The sequence below is a fragment of the Rhinoraja longicauda genome, chromosome 20, assembly GCF_053455715.1.
Source record: "Rhinoraja longicauda isolate Sanriku21f chromosome 20, sRhiLon1.1, whole genome shotgun sequence".
Taxonomy (NCBI): Eukaryota; Metazoa; Chordata; class Chondrichthyes; order Rajiformes; family Arhynchobatidae; genus Rhinoraja; species Rhinoraja longicauda.
In genome coordinates, this window is record NC_135972.1 from 9375717 (window position 1) to 9393937 (window position 18221).

Below are 18221 nucleotides of genomic sequence, written 5' to 3' on the forward strand. Positions count from 1 at the left end.
CGATTCATACTTCTTCTATCCCTATCTCACCCTTATTATCTCTAACCTTTGTCCAACTATCTACCTGCCAACCCCCCCCCCCCTCCCCCCCATCACCTGCATCCGCCTATAACTGGACTCTCAGTCTGAAGAAGGTTCTCAACCTGAAACATCGCCTATTCCTTTTCTCCAGAGATGCTGCCTGACCCGCTGAGTTATTCCAGCATTTTGTGTCTGTCTTCCACCAATAACTCACCAGGTTTTGTCCTGACCCTCCTCTGTTCTAACTTTCTCCCCCCCTCCCACCCACAACAATCAGTCTGAAGAACGGTCCCGACCCAAGACATCACCTATTTATGCTTTCGATAGATGCTGCCTGATCTGCTAAGCTACTTCAGCACTTTTTTTGTTGTAAACCAGCATCTGCAGTTCCTTGTTTCTCCTGTTTATCCCAAAGCGGTTTAGCAGGAATGTCATCAATTAAAAGGTTGGCAAAATACAAGAAAAGTCTTCCTTCTCTACTCTAGGAATCTACGCTCAAAGAATTGATATTTTCATTGCATCTGACATGAGCACAAAGTTCACCGAAATACTTAAATGGCCAAAGAAATACATTTTGAGGTCCAGTGGATGTTATTTGTCTTAACTTAAAGATGAAAAATGCAATGAATGAAGGAAGTTGACTGGGTTTGTTTTGCCTGCATGTACTGGGCGATAGAGTTGGCGGTAGAGTTGCTGCCTTACACCGCCAGAGACCCGGGTTCGATCCTGACCATGGATGCTGTCTGTACGGAGTTTGTACGTTCTCCCTGTGACCACGTGGGTTTTCTCTGGGTGCTCCGGTTTCCTCCCACTAACCAAGGCCATGCCTTCTGTCAATTGTACCTAGTTTGTAGGATAAAGCTAGTGTAAGGAGGATTGTTAGTCGATGCAGACTCGGTGGGCCGAAGGGCCTGTTCTACATTGTATCTCTAAACTCAACTAGTAATGTTGAATGAAAAGAAAACATAAATAGTTTGCATGTGGCACACATCCACAATACTAGTATGGATTGCACAGGAAAGGGAAATTACTGTAGTTCATCAGTGATAGGAGCAGAATTAGGCCATGTGGCCCATCACATTTACTCCGCCATTCAATCATGGCTAATCTATCTCTCCCTCCTAACCCCATTCTCCTGCCTTCCCCCTATAACCTCTGACACGCGTACTAATCAAGAATCTATCTATCTCTGCCTTAAAAATATCTATTGACTTGGCCTCCACAGCCGTCTGAGGCAATGAATTCCACAGATTCACCATCCTCTGACTAAAAAAAATTCTCCCCATCTCTTTCCTAAAGGAACGACCTTTAATTGTGAGGTTATGAGAAAATTAATAAGTGACGTTTCGGGTTGAGACCCTTTAGTTTAGTTTCGTTTAAAGGTACAGGCCTTCGGCCCACCGGGTCCGCGCCGACCAGCGACCCCCGCATATTAACACTACACACACTAGGGACAGTTTTTACATTTATACCAAGCCAATTAACCTACACACCTGTACGTCTGGAGTGTGGGAGGAAACCGAAACTCTCGGAGAAAACCCACGTGGTCACAGGGAGAACGTACAAACTCCGTACAGACAGTAACGGTAGTCGGGATTGAACCCGGGTCTCCGGCGCTGCAAGGCAGCAACTCTACCGCTGTGCCACCAACCCTCAGACGAGTTTGGTTTGACATGTAACACAATCCATTCATACTGAGCAACACTCTCCAGCACCCACTCCTACATGAAGAAGCACAGACCTTTAAAACCTAATCCAATTCTATGTTCAGTCACATGAAAGTGTGCTTTGCATAAAAAAAGGTATTTCACGGGTCTACAGGTTAATTAGTTTTAAATGTCTCGCTCTAGTGATTTAATCTGAAATAAATCTATGAGACGTGACTTGTGGCCTTATTTACCCAGTGTCTGGTATCAAACCCCATAGAGCTTAATATGTTTAGACTCTATGTACTGACAACAAACATTACTTGGAGTGTGGAACATTGCTTACTTTGTAAACAGGCACCGCAAAACTTCAGTGTAATTGGCACAAGATTTGTTTTTAAAACAGTTTTAAAACAGGGCGGCACAGTGGTGCAGCGGTAGAGTTGCTGCCTTGCAACCCCAGAGACATAGGTTTGATCCTGACCACGGGGGCTGTCTGTACGGAGTTTGTACATTCTCCCCCTTTCTGCATGGGTTTTCCCCGGTTTCCTCCCACGCCCCAAGGACGTACAGGTTTGTAAGTTAATTGGCTTCAGTATAATTGTAAATTGTCCCTTGTGTCTGTCCGATAGAGTTAGTGAGTGGGGATCGCTGGTCGGCTCGGACTCACTGGGCCGAAGGGCCTGTTTTTTGCTCTTTATCTCTAAACTAAAAACTAAACTAAAAGAGAAAAATAAAAGTAAGGAAGTGAAAAGCAGAGGAGAGAGAAAAACAAAACCAAAGAGATAAATAGAAAAAGAGATCCTGACTACGGGTACTGTCTGCAGGGAGTTTGTACGTTCTCCCCATGACCCACATGGGTTTTCTCCGGGTGCTCCGGTTTCCTCCCACACTCCAAAGATGTACAGGTTTGTGGGTTAATTGGCTTCTGTAAAATTGTCCCGAGTGTGTGGGATGGTGCTGGTGTATGGGGTGATCACCGGTCGGCACGGACTCAATGGGCCGAAGGGCCTGTTGCCATGCTGTATCTCTAAAGTCTGAAGCCTAATGTGTAGGGATTTCCCTAAATTTAAGGAACCCTTGCATCCCCTCTCTCTCCGTCCCTCCCCCACCCTAGTCCGTACTAGTTTTACTGTCATCCAGTTGAGTTCCACTCTCTTTATAACTCGTTATCACCTATCTCACAGTCAACAATGCACCATTGTGGGCTCCACATTTCCTTGATTTCCGTTGCTTTCTGCATATCGTCCATTCATTTGCTCTAAGTACCCTCTATATCTCTCGTCCCCCTTTCCCCCAGTCTGAAAAAGGGTCTTGACCCGAAACGTCACCTATTCCTTTTCTCCAGAGATGCTGCCTGACCCGCTGAGTTACTCCTACTTTTTGTGTCCATCTTTTGTGAAACACTTCTTTGTTTAAAAAGATTCAATAATAAACTAGGGTACTGTCTGATTCACCTCTATATAATTGAAGATATTGGACCCTTGTATAAGATTTAAGATTTTACTTTCAGTGACCAATGTCAGGTGAATTAAATTTACCCAAAGACATCGCTGGCACTCATCTTAGTCATCGGTTTCACCACAAATGATTTACTGCTTTCTCAATATTTACCAATTTTATTCAAATATCATTTTATGATTCCCTTTAAAAGTGCTGTAGAAATAAATGAACTGTTTGTCTGTGCAATTTACTTGAAAGCTTAAGTTACTAGCTTCTCTCCCTTGATAAAATCAGTAAATGCTTTTGAGTAAAAGAAATTCATTCTAGATTGGTGCAAAGCATAATATTCTCATCTTGAAAATTGGCAGAATTTCATCATTCAAATGCTGGCGCCATCCAGGCAGAATTTCTTGATTCATTTCGTATATCTCTCTCTCTCTCTCTCCCTCTCTCTCTCTCTCTCCCTCCCAATATCTCACGACTTTTGATTGCAGGCACAATGCAAGTGTGGATTAATTTTCTCAGCCCAACCAAAAATCGTAAACCCATGTCTTCACTGTTGTTATTGTGTGGGGATCGCTGGTCGGCGCGGACTCGGTGGGCCGAGGGCCTTTATCCGCACTATATCCCTGAACTAAACCAAAACCCGATCTACTTTTCTACGTCTCGACCCGAAACGTCAACCGTTCCATCTCTCCAGAGATGCTGCCTGTCCCGCTGAGTTACTCTGGCATTTTGTGTCTATCTAATACCCGCTCTGCCCATTTCAAGTTTGAAGGAAACTCCTACTTTTTTTAAAAGGGCGTACACGCAGCCAAACGACTTCTCAATTTAGCTCAGCTCTGGTTAGGAAGTCTGCCATCTTACAGCAGAGAAGTAGAGAGCCTTGGGTCCTGTCATTGCCCCTCAGAAATCTGCTGGAACCCCTTTGCCAATTGGCAAAAGTCTAACCTGTGGCCAGTCACGAGCCAATGTTTTGCAAGGATTTGGGTTGATTTGCAAACACCACCACATGGTTCTTGGCCAAATTCCTAGTCATTGTGTGTGTGTTGGGGGGTGGGGGGACAAGTTGATGGCGGGCGGGCGTGAAAAACCAGAAGTGGCAATCTGATTACATTCGCACAATTCTTGAGGCCTTATCACTTCCTGTTCATTTTTCAGCGAACATGTTCCGCGTTAGAGAAAACACTTTCTATAAATTGAGGGTTAATTCTTTTCATTTCTGCCATATGCAGCGTATGAGATCCTGCTGTGATCTGTGCAGCGTGACACATCCTTTCAGCTCCATGGCAATTCTTGGCATTTGAAGATTGGCTAATCTAAAACACAACTAATGACAAATCCTTTCTCCTGCAAATATCTGTTTTGTTTGGATTAGTGAGTGTGTGTCTCTAAACTGTCATCAAGGCCTGAAGACATGCTCACTTAGGGACTTAATAATTTAATTACAATTTCATGAAATTTTGCTCAGATGCATGCAAGAGGAAATATATTTTTATTTCAGACAGCTTTACCAGTTAATCTTGGAGCTCTGGTGACGTTAGACTGCAGAGACACAGCACGGAAACAGGCCCTTCGGCCCATCGAGTCCATGCCGACCAGCGAACGAACACCATCCTACACACACTAGGGACAATTTATAATTCTCACCGAAGCCAATTAGCCTACACATCTGTACGTCTTTGGAGTGCGGGAGGAAACTGGAGCACCCGGAGAAAACCCACGCAGGTGACGGGCAGAACATACAAACTCCGTGCAGACAGCACCCATAGTCAGGATCGAACCCGTGTCTCTGGTGCTGTAAGGAAGCAACTCTACTGCTGCGCCGCCCATTTTGTAGTCCTGGTGACTTTAGATGTTAGAGATAAAATGCAGAAACAGGCCCTTCGGCCCACCGAGTCCGCGCCAACCAATGATCGCCCATACACTAGCAATATCTTACACACACTAGGGACAATTTACAGAAGCCAGTTAAACTATAAACCTGCACGTCATTGGAGTGTGGGAGGAAACCGGAGCACTCGGGGAAAACGCACGCACAAGCGTTCAGTGAAACGGTCACCGAGTCTATGCTTGGCCTCACCGATGTACAGGAGGCCACATTGGGAACACCGGATGCAGTAGAAACAAAAAAACATAGAAAATAGGTGCAGGAGTAGGCCATTCAGCCCTTCGAGCCAGCACCGTTAAATATGATCATGGCTGATCATCCAAAATCATTACCCCATTCCTACTTTCTCCCCCATATCCTTTGATTCCGTTAGACAATAGACAATAGACAATAGGTGCAGGAGGAGGCCATTCGGCCCTTCGAGCCAGCACCACCATTCAATGTGATCATGGCTGATCATTCTCAATCAGTACCCCGTTCCTGCCTTCTCCCCATACCCCCTGACTCCGCTATCCTTAAGAGCTCTATCTAGCTCTCTCTTGAATGCATTCAGAGAATTGGCCTCCACTGCCTTCTGAGGCAGAGAATTCCACAGATTCACAACTCTCTGACTGAAAAAGTTTTTCCTCATCTCAGTTCTAAATGGCCTACCCCTTATTCTTAAACTGTGGCCCCTTGTTCTGGACGCCCCCAAAATTGGGAACATGTTTCCTGCCTCTAACGTGTCCAACCCCTTAATAATCTTATACGTTTCGATAAGATCTCCTCTCATCCTTCTAAATTCCAGTGTATACAAACCTAAGTTAGCCCTAAGTGCTATATCTAACTCTCTCTTGAATACATCCAGTGAATTGGCCTCCTCTGCCTTCTGTGGCAGAGAATTCCACAGTAGGTGAGGTTAGAAGAGGTTGACTTAGATGCTTTAGATGATCCATCTGTCACATTGACCATGATTACCTTGACAGCTTTATTCTGGATTTGATCGGTGGTCAGCGTGGACTCGGCGGGCCGAAGGGCCTGTTTCCAAGTTGTATAAAATATTTCTCATCCCTTCTCTTGATGAAGGGTCTTTGACCTGAAACATTAAGTCTGTTTCTCTTTCCACATCAGTCGCTTGACCTGCTGAGTGTAGGTGCCGTTCTCTGTTTTTGTTTCAGATTTCCAGCATCTGCAGGTTTTTTAAAATTTCCGTCTGAATAAAAGCTCTGCGATAATTAACAGTGGTGTTCAGATTGCACTTGCGCGTTAACGATGCTCTCTTTTTTTTCGTTGCATGTTTACTTTTTTTGTTATTTAATTCAACGCATCTGCTGTGAGTGAATTATTGAATGACAGAAACAGGCTGCTAAATGCGGCAACATTTTGTTTCGATGGAAAACATGATACGACTTATTACTACCTACTCAAATCACATGTCACAATTAATCGAAAAGGAAAACAGCTTTATTAGCTTAACGGAGAGACATTTGTTCCAATGGAAATTCTGCAGTTCCCATCTGCAGCGGCATTGATGAATAATGCAGCAGAAACATGACACCGATGCAGAGAGGTTTGTTTGATATCCTGTCAGGAGCAATTCTGTGTGTAAATGAGGTCTGCAATTCTTTCATGATATGAAATTTTTTTTTACTTGCTGTCTTATTCTCACTGGATCGGTGAGATTGAAATGATTTAGTTTAGTCTGGATGCAGCGTGGAAACAGGCCCTTTGGCCCACCAAGTCCGTGCCGACCAACGATCCCACCCCCCCCCCCCATCCACTCATTCTATCCGACACGCTAGGGAACAATTTACAGAAGCCAATTAACCTACCAACCGTGCCCGTCTTTGGGATGTGGGAGGAAACCGGAGCACCCGGAGGAAACCCACGCAGGTCACGGGGATGACGTACAAACTCCACAGCACAGGACAGCACAGACACCGACTGTCAAGCAGGCAGGATCGAACCTGGGTCTCTGGCGCTGTAGGGCAGCAACTCTACCACTGCGCCAATGTGCTGCCCCTAAATACACATACTAAAAATAGATAAGATTCCTAAATACTTTCTTTTCAAAAGGGATTAGAATGACTTTAAATGATTTACTCTGGAGTGCCTTGTACAGTTACATGGACAAAAAACATACATCATAAAGGAAATGGAAGACAAATAAAATAAAATTCAGACACAAGATCAAAGGCCAGTATGGTATTTAAATTACATTTGTACGATACGATAGAACTTTATTTATCCCAGGAGGGAAATTAATTTGCCAACAGTCATAAAAATACATGAAACATGAAAATAAAGTGACGTGTGGTACGGCTTTGGGGATTGAGGAGGTGAGGGGGGGGTGGGGGTCAGTCTCAGTCTCAGTCTACCCCACGATAGAAAGGGGGAGGAGTTGTAGAGCTTGATATATTGCATATTGTATAATAGTAAGCAGTTTTTGTGGCATCACTTATGGGCAATTAATTGGTGATATTATTGTTTCAAATGTATATACAAAATAATGGGCGACGTTTTGAGTGGAGACTCTTCGTCAGATATCATTATTCCACCTTTCCTTGATCTCCGTTGCTGGCTTTGATTTGGCCTTTTGCATACCTTTCTATCATTTGTTCCATGTACCTTTTCATATCTTTTGTTTCCCTCTCCCCCGACTCTCAGCTGGAAGGAAGGTCTCGACTCGAAACACCAATGAAGGGTCTCGAACCAAAACGTTGCCATTTCCTTTTCTCCAGAGATGCTGCCTGCCTGACTCGCTGAGTTACTCCAGCATTTTGTGTCAATCCTCGGTGTAAACCACCATCTGCTGTTCCTTCCCACACAAAATAATGGTTGTTTTGGGTGAGGGAGTTCAGACCAAACTTGTTCCAAGGAGCCCACAAAGCAACCAAAAAAAGTATCTCAATCTTGACGATTGATATGAATAGAAATGAGGATGATTCAAGAGGAGCCTTTCAAGATTACCATTGTACTTGTGACTCACCATACTTGTGCATGAGACACTGGACCTGATTTAAGTTGCCAAATAAGCAAAAAGGGTTTCAACCCGAAACGTCACCAAATCCTTTTTTCCAGAGATAAAACACTGATGTAGGCTTTTAAACCTCGTACCTTCTCAATGCTGCCCTGCACCAGTAGAGTGATTAGTATGGGTGTCAGGGGGTTATGGGGAGAAGGCAGGAGAATGGGGTTGAAAGGGAAAGATAGATCAGCCATGATTGAATGGCGGAGTAGACTTGACGGGCCAAATGGCCTAATTTTCCCCCTATCATTCTTTAACATGAACTTATGAACAGGTATATACCATATATACGGTAGCGCACGGTAGCGCAGTAGCGCAGCGGTAGAGTTGCTGCTTTACAGCGAATGCAGCGCCGGAGACTCAGGTTCGATCCTGACTACGGGTGCTGCACTGTAAGGAGTTTTGTACGTTCTCCCCGTGACCTGCGTGGGTTTTCTCCGAGATCTTCGGTTTCCTCCCACACTCCAAAGACGTACAGGTATGTAGGTTAATTGGCTGGGTAAATGTAAAAAATAATAATAATAATTGTCCCTAGTGGGTGTAGGATAGTATTAAATGTACGGGGATCGCTGGGCGGCACGGACTTGGTGGGCCGAAAAGGCCTGTTTCCGGCTGTATATATATGATATGATATGATATGATATTGTGAAGGCATTGTGCATTTGTTCAAATACAATATATTGCATTTCAGGTAACAACCAAAAGCAAGACAATATTTGCATTTAAACAATATTTTACATGACCTCAAAATGCCATAAAGTACAATATCTGATTCCTTCAGGTAAGCAGCTACACCAGTTATGTAACATTTCAGTCGAATCTCAGAAGAAATGGGGCAATGGAACACAGGCAGGCAAAGCTTTTGTGCAAATCTGGATGTTTTGTAAGTTGAATATACAGTAAATGAATTGTAAGTCATACATTCATAAAATGACAATGGAAGTTTCAACTATTTCACAGGAGCAAGTACTTCCAAATGCCTTAAATGGATACAGTATCCCAGTTACAATTTCCATTGTATTCCATGCTGCAGTTTGAGTCTTTTGTTGGAAGAAGTGAAGTCTAGAACTGAAGAGGCTGTAATCCTTATTGAGACTTTTGAAAGTCTCACTGCAAGAAAGTGTCTTCATAATTCATATTAATAGCAATAGGATTCCCAGTCATGTTCTGCCTGTCCATGTGCATCCTAGATGCTACGGAGCTGTTGCATTCCTGAGATCTTTTGCCCATGAGGGATATGTTTTGAGGTCAAACATTGGAATTGCCCACGTTGATATTGCCACCATCACGACCACAATGCCAATTAAATTAAGACCCAATCCCGCTTTTACCTGAGGAAGAAAACACACGTTAGAAGTGTGCTTCCATCTGGAGTTCCTTTCCTGGTACTCATGCAAAATTACGAGCAATCTTGGGCCCCATATGGCCCCCTGTGCCAGGAAGGATGTGCTGGCTCTGGAGAGGGTCCAGAGGAGGTTTACGACAATGATCCCAGGAATGAGTGGGTTAACGTATGATGAGCGTTTGACAGCACTGGGCCTAGACTCACCGGAGTTTAGAAGGATGAGGGGGGGACTTCTTCGAAACTTACCGAATAGTGAAAGGCCTGGGTAGAGCGGACGCGGAGAGGATGTTTCCACTTGTGGGAGAGTCTAGGATCAGAGGTCACCGCCTCAGAAATTAAGGACATTCCTTTAGGAAGGAAATGAGGAGGAATATCTTTAGTCGGGGGGGGGGGGGGGGGGTTGGTGAATCTGTGGAATTCATTGCCATAGAAGGCCGTGGAGGCCAAGTCACTGTGATGGCTGTTTGTGTTAAAAATTGTAATTGTGTGTCTTGTGTTCTTTATTGTCTACTGCCGGACCCTGACGTGAGAGGACGCTGGCGCTGTTTGTTCACCGCTTCTCCATCAGGACAGTTTGTTTGTTTGTTTTTATGTCTTGACTGTATTGTAAAGCGTCTTTGAGCATTTGGAAAAGCGCTATATAAAATAAATGTTTATTATTATTATTATTATAAGTCAATGGATATTTTGAAGGCAGAGTGGGTGCCTGGAAAACACTGCCAGGAATGATGGGGGAGACGGATACAATTATGAAGAAGCTTTTAGGCAGGCACATGGATAGACATGGAACGGAGGGGTATGGATCACGTGCAGGCAGATGAGATTAGTTTATCTTGGCACCACGTTCAACACAGACATTGAGGGCTAAGGGTCTCGTTCCTGTGCTGTACTGTTCAGTGTACTATGTAATGTTTGGTATAAGGCAGCTAATTTATTTATTCATGTTGCACTTCTGCACATCGCTTCTGAAGGTACTGACTGCCATGCTGAAGAACAAATTGTTCAGCCTCTTTATACTGACATTTTCCCCCACCTCATCGTTCACAGTCAAAGCTTACAACTCTGCTTGAGCCAAGACCACAAGCAGAATCTTCAACTACCAGAGTCCTCTGTCTCTTAGGTTCTTCCCCGAACCCATCTTCTCTCATGTGGGCGGCACGGTAGCGCAGCGGTAGAGTTGCTGCTTTACAGCGAATGCAGCGCCGGAAGACTCAGGTTCGATCCTGACTACGGGTGCTGCACTGTAAGGAGTTTGTACGTTCTCCCCGTGACCTGCGTGGGTTTACTCCGAGATCTTCGGTTTCCTCCCACACTCCAAAGACGTACAGGTATGTAGGTTAATTGGCTGGGTAAATGTAAAAAATTGTCCCTAGTGGGTGTAGGATAGTGTTAATGTACGGGGATCACTGGGCGGCACGGACCTGGAGGGCCGAAAAGGCCTGTTTCCGGCTGTATATATATGATATGATATGATAACACGTCTCAAAGACCTTTTCAACACCTACTTCTCCGACTCTGTCCACCTGCCCAAAACATTTCTGAACATCTCCTGGAAGGCCACAGACAGCTTTGTCAAGACTTGGACAGCTCACAAACCAGCAGTATAAATATTGACAAAATGCTAGAGTAACTCAGCAGGTCAGGCAGCATCTCGAGAGAGAAGGAATGGGTGACGTTTCGGGTCGAGACCCTTCTTCAGTTTGAAGAAGGGTCTCGACCCGAAACGCCACCCATTCCTTCTCTCCCGAGATGCTGCCTGACCTGCTGAGTTACTCCAGCATTTTGTGAATAAAAACTTTCGATTTGTACCAGCATCTGCAGTTATCTTCTTATAGTATAAATATTGATTTCTCTAACTTCAGGTAAGCCTTTCATTCCCTCTCTCTCCGGCCCTCCGCCGCCCTAATGATCGTACTAATTTCGCTGTCATCTGTTGAGTTTCACTGGCTGTACCACTCGTTATCACCCATCCCACAGCCAACAATGGACCATTGTGGGCTCCACCTTTGCTTGATCATCATTGCTTTTTGCAATATCTTTCATTCATTTTTTCTATGTACCTTCTATATCTCTCATTTCCCTTTCCCCTGGCTCTCAGTCTGAAGAAGGTTCTCGAAATGTCACCTATTCCTTTTCTCCAGAAATGCTGCCTGACCCGCTGAGTTACTCCAGCTTTTTGTGTCTATCTTTTGTGAAACTCTTCTTTGTTTAAAAGGATCTCAATAATTGCTGTATTAAATGAAAATGCCAGCTTTAACGGCAAGGATAAGCGTTAAAGCTGACATTTTCATTTATTACAGAAACGATCATGCAAAATTACAATTATAATTTCTATTTAAAACAGCATGGCATACTGTTCAAAGTAAATGTACATTTAGAGATGAAAACACCAAACTAAAATCACTGACATTCACCAGGATCCAATTAAAATTCTAGAGAATCACTTCCCCGCTGTGCATTATTGCGAGTTCTTTTTAGAATTATTGCATTTCTACCAGGCTTAGCATCCAGAGTGTTTTTAGCAGCAGTAGAGTTGTTGCCTTACAGTGCTTGCAACGCCGAAGTCCCGGGTTCAATCCCGACTTGTAGTGCAGTCTGTACCACATGTGTACATTCTCCCCATGACCTGCGTGGGATTTTCTCCGAGATCTTCGGTTTCCTCCCACACTCCAAAGACGTATAGGTATGTAGGTAAATTGGCTTGGTCTAATTGTAAATTGTCCCTAGTGTAGGATAGTGTTAGTGTGCGGGGATCGCTGGTCAGCGCGGACCCGATGGGCCCAAGGGCCTGTTTCTGCGGTGTGTCTCTAAACTAAACTACAGGGTCAAAAATGGCCATGGCGTGAATAATGCATTTGGATGTCTGAGACCGAACAATGATCAGCTTTCCTTCTCAAGGATGTGATATCCTATAATGAAAGCACCAGAAACATACTTAGTTGTAGCGGCCCCTGGTGGTGAGCCACACGAGGTCCACTACATAGTTTTAGTTTTAGCCTCACAGCGCGGAAACAGGCCCTTCGGCCTTCTGAGTCAGTGCTGACCAGCGATCCGCGTATGCTGGCACTATACCACACTAAGGACAATTTACAGAAGCCAATTAACCTACAACCCTGCAAATGGATCGATTGTAATCATGTATTAAACATAGAAACATAGAAAATAGGTGCAGGAGTAGGCTATTCGGCCCTTCTAGCCAGCACTGCCATTCAAAATGATCGTGGCTGATCATCCAGAATCTGTACCCTATTCCATCTTTCTCCCCATATCCCATGATTCTGTTAGTCCTAAGAGCTATATCTAACTCTCGCTTGAATACATCCAGTGAATTGGCCTAAGCTGCCTTCTGTGGCAGAGAATTCCATAGATTCACAACTTTCTGGTTGAAAAAGTGTTCCCTCATTTCAGTCCTAAGTGGAATTCTCTGCCTCAGAAGGCAGTGGAGGCCAATTCTCTGAATGCATTCAAGAGAGAGCTAGATAGAGCTCTTAAGGATAGCGGAGTCAGGGGGTATGCGGAGAAGGCAGGAACGGAGTACAGATTGAGAATGATCAACCATGATCACATTGAATGGCGGTGCTGGCTCGAGGAAGCCGAATGGCCTACTACTGCACCTATTGTCTATTGTCTATTGTCTATAAATGGACTACAACTTATTCTTAAACTGTGACCCCTGGTTCTGGACTCCCCTGACATGGGGAACATGTTTCCTGCATCTAGTCTGCACCGTTTCAGTGCCCGGTGCGGCTCGGCCGCGGGACGTTTCAATGCCCGGTGCGGCTTGGCCGCTGGACTTAACATCGCCCGGAGTGGCCGCGGGACGTTTCAGTGCCCGGTGCGGCTTGGCCGCTGGACTTAACATCGTCAGCGCTGTTCGGCCGCGGGACGTTTCAGTGCCCGGTGCGGCTCGGCCGTTGGACTTAACATCGCCCGGTGTGGCCGCGGGACGTTTCGGTGCCCGGGGCGGCTCGGCCGGGGGGCCTTCCATCCCCTTGCGGGGGCTGTGCGTGTCGTTTGCCTCGGTAGGGGTCGAGCTGCCTGTCCGTGGGTGCGGGGGGAAGAGAGGGGAAGTTTTGTTGCCTCCATCACAGTGAGGGGGTGTTTGGAGTCACTGTGATGGATGTTTGTGTTGGGGTCGGGTGTCCTGTGTTCTTTTCTTTTTGCTGTATTTTGTGTGACTGCTGAAATTTCGCTCGGTGTTGTGCCGAGTGACAATAAAGTGTTGTTATGTTATGTTATGTTATGTTTTATGAATTTTATATGTTTCTATGAGATCCCCTCTCATCCATCTTTATGTTGACTGGTTAGATTTGAGATTCAGCGGTACAGCGCGGAAACAGGCCCTTTGGCCCACTGGGTCCGCGCCGCTCAGCGATCCCCGCACATTAACACTATCCTACACACACTAGGAACAATCTTTTAATTTAACATTTGCCCAGCCAATTAACCAACATACCTGTACGTCTTTGGAGCACACGACAAAAGCTTTTCACTGTACCTCGGCACATGTGACGATAAACTAAACTATACACACCTGGGGAAAACCCATGCCGTCACAGGGAGAACGCGCAAGCTCCGTACAGCGAGCACCTGAGGTCAGTATCAAACCCAGGCTTCTGACGCTGTAAGGCAGCAGCTCTACCCACCGCCTTGCGATTGAAACATTTCTTTGCTCTGACGATTGCCAAGGCTCTGTTACTATGTGAACAAGAAGGAGGAATGGATACGAGGAATTATTGAATCTTTTGTAAAGATGAACTTACTGTGGAAGACAGAAAGTGATCTCAACAATCAGTTTGGAGCTACCTTGGACGAACTTTGTAGCTACATGGTCTGTTATTTGAGCTCTGGGAACGATGGCAAATGTATTGAACCCGTGTCTCTGGCGCTGTAAGGCAGCAATTCTCCCACTGAGCCACTGTGCCGCCCTAATTTAAACTAAACGCTGAAGCTCTAAAAGTAACCACCACTGCGCCGTTATTAAAATTAATTTCTTTCGTTTTCTGTAATTATTTCGCAACATCCTTCATTTGAGCTGCCGACTAATTTAGTTTGGTTTAGAGATACATCACAGAAACAGGCCCGTCGGTCCGCGTCGACCAGTGATCCACGCACATTACACACACACACGCACACTAGGGACAATTTTTACATTTATACCGAGCCAATTAACCTACAAACCCGTACGTCTCTGGAGTGTGGGAGGAAACCGAAGATATCGGGGAAAACTCACGGGGAGAACGTACAAACCCCGTACAGACAAGTCAGGATCAAACCTGGGTCTCTGGCTGTAAGGCAGTAGCTCTACCGCTGCATCACCCGTCACAAAAAGGTACATATTTCACGTACCTTTGCACACACACGCACATATATATAGTATGAGAAAATAACTGCAGATGCTGGTACAAATCGAAGTTATTTATTCACTAAATGCTGGAGTAACTCGACCTGAAACGTCGCCCATTCCTTCTCTCCTGAGATGCTGCCTGACCTGCTGAGTTACTCCAGCATTTTGCGCATATATATATATATATATATATATATATATATATATATATATATATATATACACACGCACGCACACTTATATATTCATATATATATACACATATACATATACACACACACACACACACGCATATATATATATATATATATATATATATATACTAGACCGAGTGGGCCCGTTGGGCCCGTCCTCGTAGGGTTTCCATTGTAACCGGGAGGCGGGGAGGGAGGGGGGAGGGAGGGGGGAGGGGGACCACCTGTTTTCCCAGTACCCCTCTTTCCCCGTTGTGGGATGGGAGGGGGGAGGGGAGGGGAGGGGGAGGGAGAGGGGAGGGAGGGGGTAGGGGGGAGGGGGAGGGAGGGGGGAGGGAGGGGAGGGAGGGGAGGGGGGAAGGGGGGAGGGAAGGGGGGGAGGGAGGAGGACCTCCCCTTTTCCCAGTACCCCTCTTTCCCCGTTGTGCCCGTCCTTGTAGGGTTTCCATTGTAACCGGGAGGCGGGGAGGGAGGGGGGAGGGAGGGAGGAGTGGATGGAGGAGGGGAGGGGGAGGGAGGGGGGAGGGGAGGGGGAGGAGAGGGGGAAAGGTGGAGGGAGAGGGGAGGGAAGGCGGTAGGGGTGGAGGGGGGAGGGAGGGGGGAGGGGGACCACCTGTTTTCCCAGTACCCCTCTTTCCCCGTTGTGCCCGTCCTCGTAGGGTTTCCATTGTAACCGGGAGGCGGGGAGGGAGGGGGAGGGAGGGAGGAGGGAGGTGTGGAGGGAGGAGGGGAGGGAAAGGGGGGGAGGGGAGGGGGGAAGGGGGGGAAGGGGGGAGGTGGAGGGAGGGGGGAGGGAGGGGGGAAGGGGGGAGGATGGGGGAACTCCCCTTTTCCCAGTACCCCTCTTTCCCCATTGGGCCCGTCCTCGTAGGGTTTCCATTGTAACCGGGAGGAGGGGAGGGAGGGAAGGGGGAGGGAGGGAGGTGTGGAGGGAGGAGGGGAGGTACCACGTAAAGACCCAACCAATCGGGCGCTAACAGGGAGGGTGAAACCCAATGAAAAAAACCGCGTTTTTACTTTAAAATAAGTTCTTTGTTGAAAAGGAAATAAACTTATCTATAGAGCAGCAGCTTTTTAAAAATAAATAAAATCAAACTTAATGAAAATCACATTCCTCATTTAAAATAAATGTCTTTGTTATAAATGAAATCAAACAGCGGGAGAGGCGACGGCGACTACACTTCCGCTTCGGGGAGAGGAGGGGGGGGAGAGGAGGGGGGGAGGGGGGGAGGAGGGGGGGAGAGGAGGAGGGGGGGGAGGAGGGGGGGGGAGGAGGGGGGGAGAGGAGGAGGGGGGGGAGGAGGGGGGGGGGAGGAGGGGGGGAGAGGAGGAGAGGGGGGAGAGGAGAGGGGGAGAGGAGAGGGGGGAGAGGAGAGGGGGGAGAGGAGAGGGGGAGAGGAGAGGGGGGGAGAGGAGGGGGGGAGAGGAGGGGGGGGAGGAAGGGGGCAGAGGTGGGGGGAAGGGGAGGGAGAGGGGAGGGGGTGGGAGGGAGGGGGGAGGGGGACCTCCCCTTTTCCCAGTACCCCTCTTTCCCCGTTGGGCCCATCCTCGTAGGGTTTCCATTGTAACCGGGAGGAGGGGAGGGAGGGAAGGGGGAGGGAGGGAGGAGGGAGGGGAGGGAGGGAGGAGGGAGGTGTGGAGGGAGGAGGGGAGGGGGAGGGAGGGGGGAGGGGAGGGGGGAAGGGGGGGAGGGGGGAGTGAGGGGGTAGGGGTGAGGGGGGAGGGAGGGGGGAGGGAGAGGGGGTAGGGGGGGGAGGGGGAGGGAGGGGGGATGGGAGGGGGAAGGGGGGGAGGGAGGGGGCTCTCCCCTTTTCCCAGTACCACTCTTTCCCCGTTGGGCCCGTCCTCGTAGGGATTCCATTGTAACCGGGAGTAGGGGAGGGAGGGAAGGGGGAGGGAGGAGGGGAGGGAGGGGGAAGGGGAGGGCGGAAAGGGGGGGAGGGGGGAAAGGGGGGAGGGGGAGGGGGGAGGGAGAGGGGAAGGGGGGGAGGGGGAGGGAGGGGGGAGGTAGGGGAGGGAGGAGGGAGGAGGGGAGGGAGGGGGGAAGGGGAGGGCGGAATGGGGGGGAGGGGGGAAAGGGGGGAGGGGGAAGGGGGGAGGGAGAGGGGAAGGGGGGGAGGGGGAGGGAGGGGGGAGGTAGGGGAGGGGGAGGGGGGAAGGGGGAGGTAGGGGAGGGGGAGGGGGAAGGGGGAGGGAGGGGCACAGGGGCATTGTGATGTCACACGCTGAATACCACGGGGGGGGGGGGGGGAAGGGGGGTCTGCTCGAGTTCATCTCACAGGGGCATTGTGACATCACAATGAAGAATAAATCCGCAGCGCAGCGCCCCCCTTCTGTCAAAACTTCGATAAATCAGGGGGGGCAGCACTTTTAAACCTCTGTAACTTAAAAAATATGCGTCCGAATTAAATAAAAATATCATTTTCCAGCAGCGAACCGCATGCTGATTAAGGCGGTACAAAAATCGTGGCGCTACGGTTCACCGTTTTGCCGGAATTGCCGTATTCAGCCGACATCAGTGGAATATATATATATATATTCAAGAAGTGAGTTTTAATAGTATATAGATATATATATACACACACACGCTTATATATTCATATATATATACACAAACAAATATACACACACACACACATAAATATATATATATACACACACACACACACGCATTTACATATTCATATACATATACACATATACATACACACACACACACATATATATATATATATACATATATACATACATACGTATATTATGTTATATGTTTATATAGGTCATGTGTGTATGGGTTATATATTATTTACATGTACATATATCACAATGCTGCTCTGAGTTATATATGTACCTTTATCAGTGCCAAGGTAAATAACATTAATGGATGATGTTATTCAAGTAAATGCTGTCACGAGTATTGTAGCCTTACCATGTCCATGACTGTAAGATGGCCGTATCCAAAGACTATAGCGTTTGGAGGATTGGACACTGGCAAGAGGAATGCAAATGAAGTGCAAAGAGTTGAGGGTATTAATAAATAAAGTGGATTTATATGAACGGCTTCAGACTGTAAGACAAAACAAAACAAAAAGATGATTTTGTCACAGCTAAAGAAAAGAAATGACAACATGTTGTTATGTAAAATGGAGACACCAGGAACTGCAGATGCTGGATGCTGGAGAAGCTCAGCAGGTCAGGCAGCATCTCTGGAGAACATGGTTCGGTGACATTTTGGATCGACACTCTTCTTCAGACTGATGCAGTCATACCAACTATCACTTGCCAGAATTTCTCTGGCCCTATCAATCTTTCAGCTTTCTGCTCCCC

The 18221-nt window shown here is 47.0% G+C and overlaps 2 protein-coding genes across 7 annotated transcripts in view; both read right to left on the minus strand.

The window, feature by feature from the left end:
* Window positions 1-6009, minus strand: part of cadps2 (Ca++-dependent secretion activator 2) — a 454296-nt gene extending 448287 nt beyond the window's left edge. For all 6 annotated transcript variants that reach the window (XM_078416922.1, XM_078416921.1, XM_078416924.1 and 3 more), the window contains exon 1: window positions 5959-6009. The gene's annotated coding sequence lies outside the window, so the exon portion shown is untranslated. The remainder of the gene's footprint in view (window positions 1-5958) is intronic.
* Window positions 6010-9201: 3192 nt separating this feature from the next.
* The window catches only part of slc13a1 (solute carrier family 13 member 1), a 41513-nt gene continuing 32493 nt past the window's right edge, over window positions 9202-18221 (minus strand). Inside the window, exons 12-13 of the mRNA XM_078417459.1 lie at window positions 17824-17961; window positions 9202-9339 (exon numbers count right to left, since the gene is read on the minus strand). Of these exons, the coding sequence (XP_078273585.1) occupies window positions 9202-9339; window positions 17824-17961 (276 nt within the window). The remainder of the gene's footprint in view (window positions 9340-17823; window positions 17962-18221) is intronic.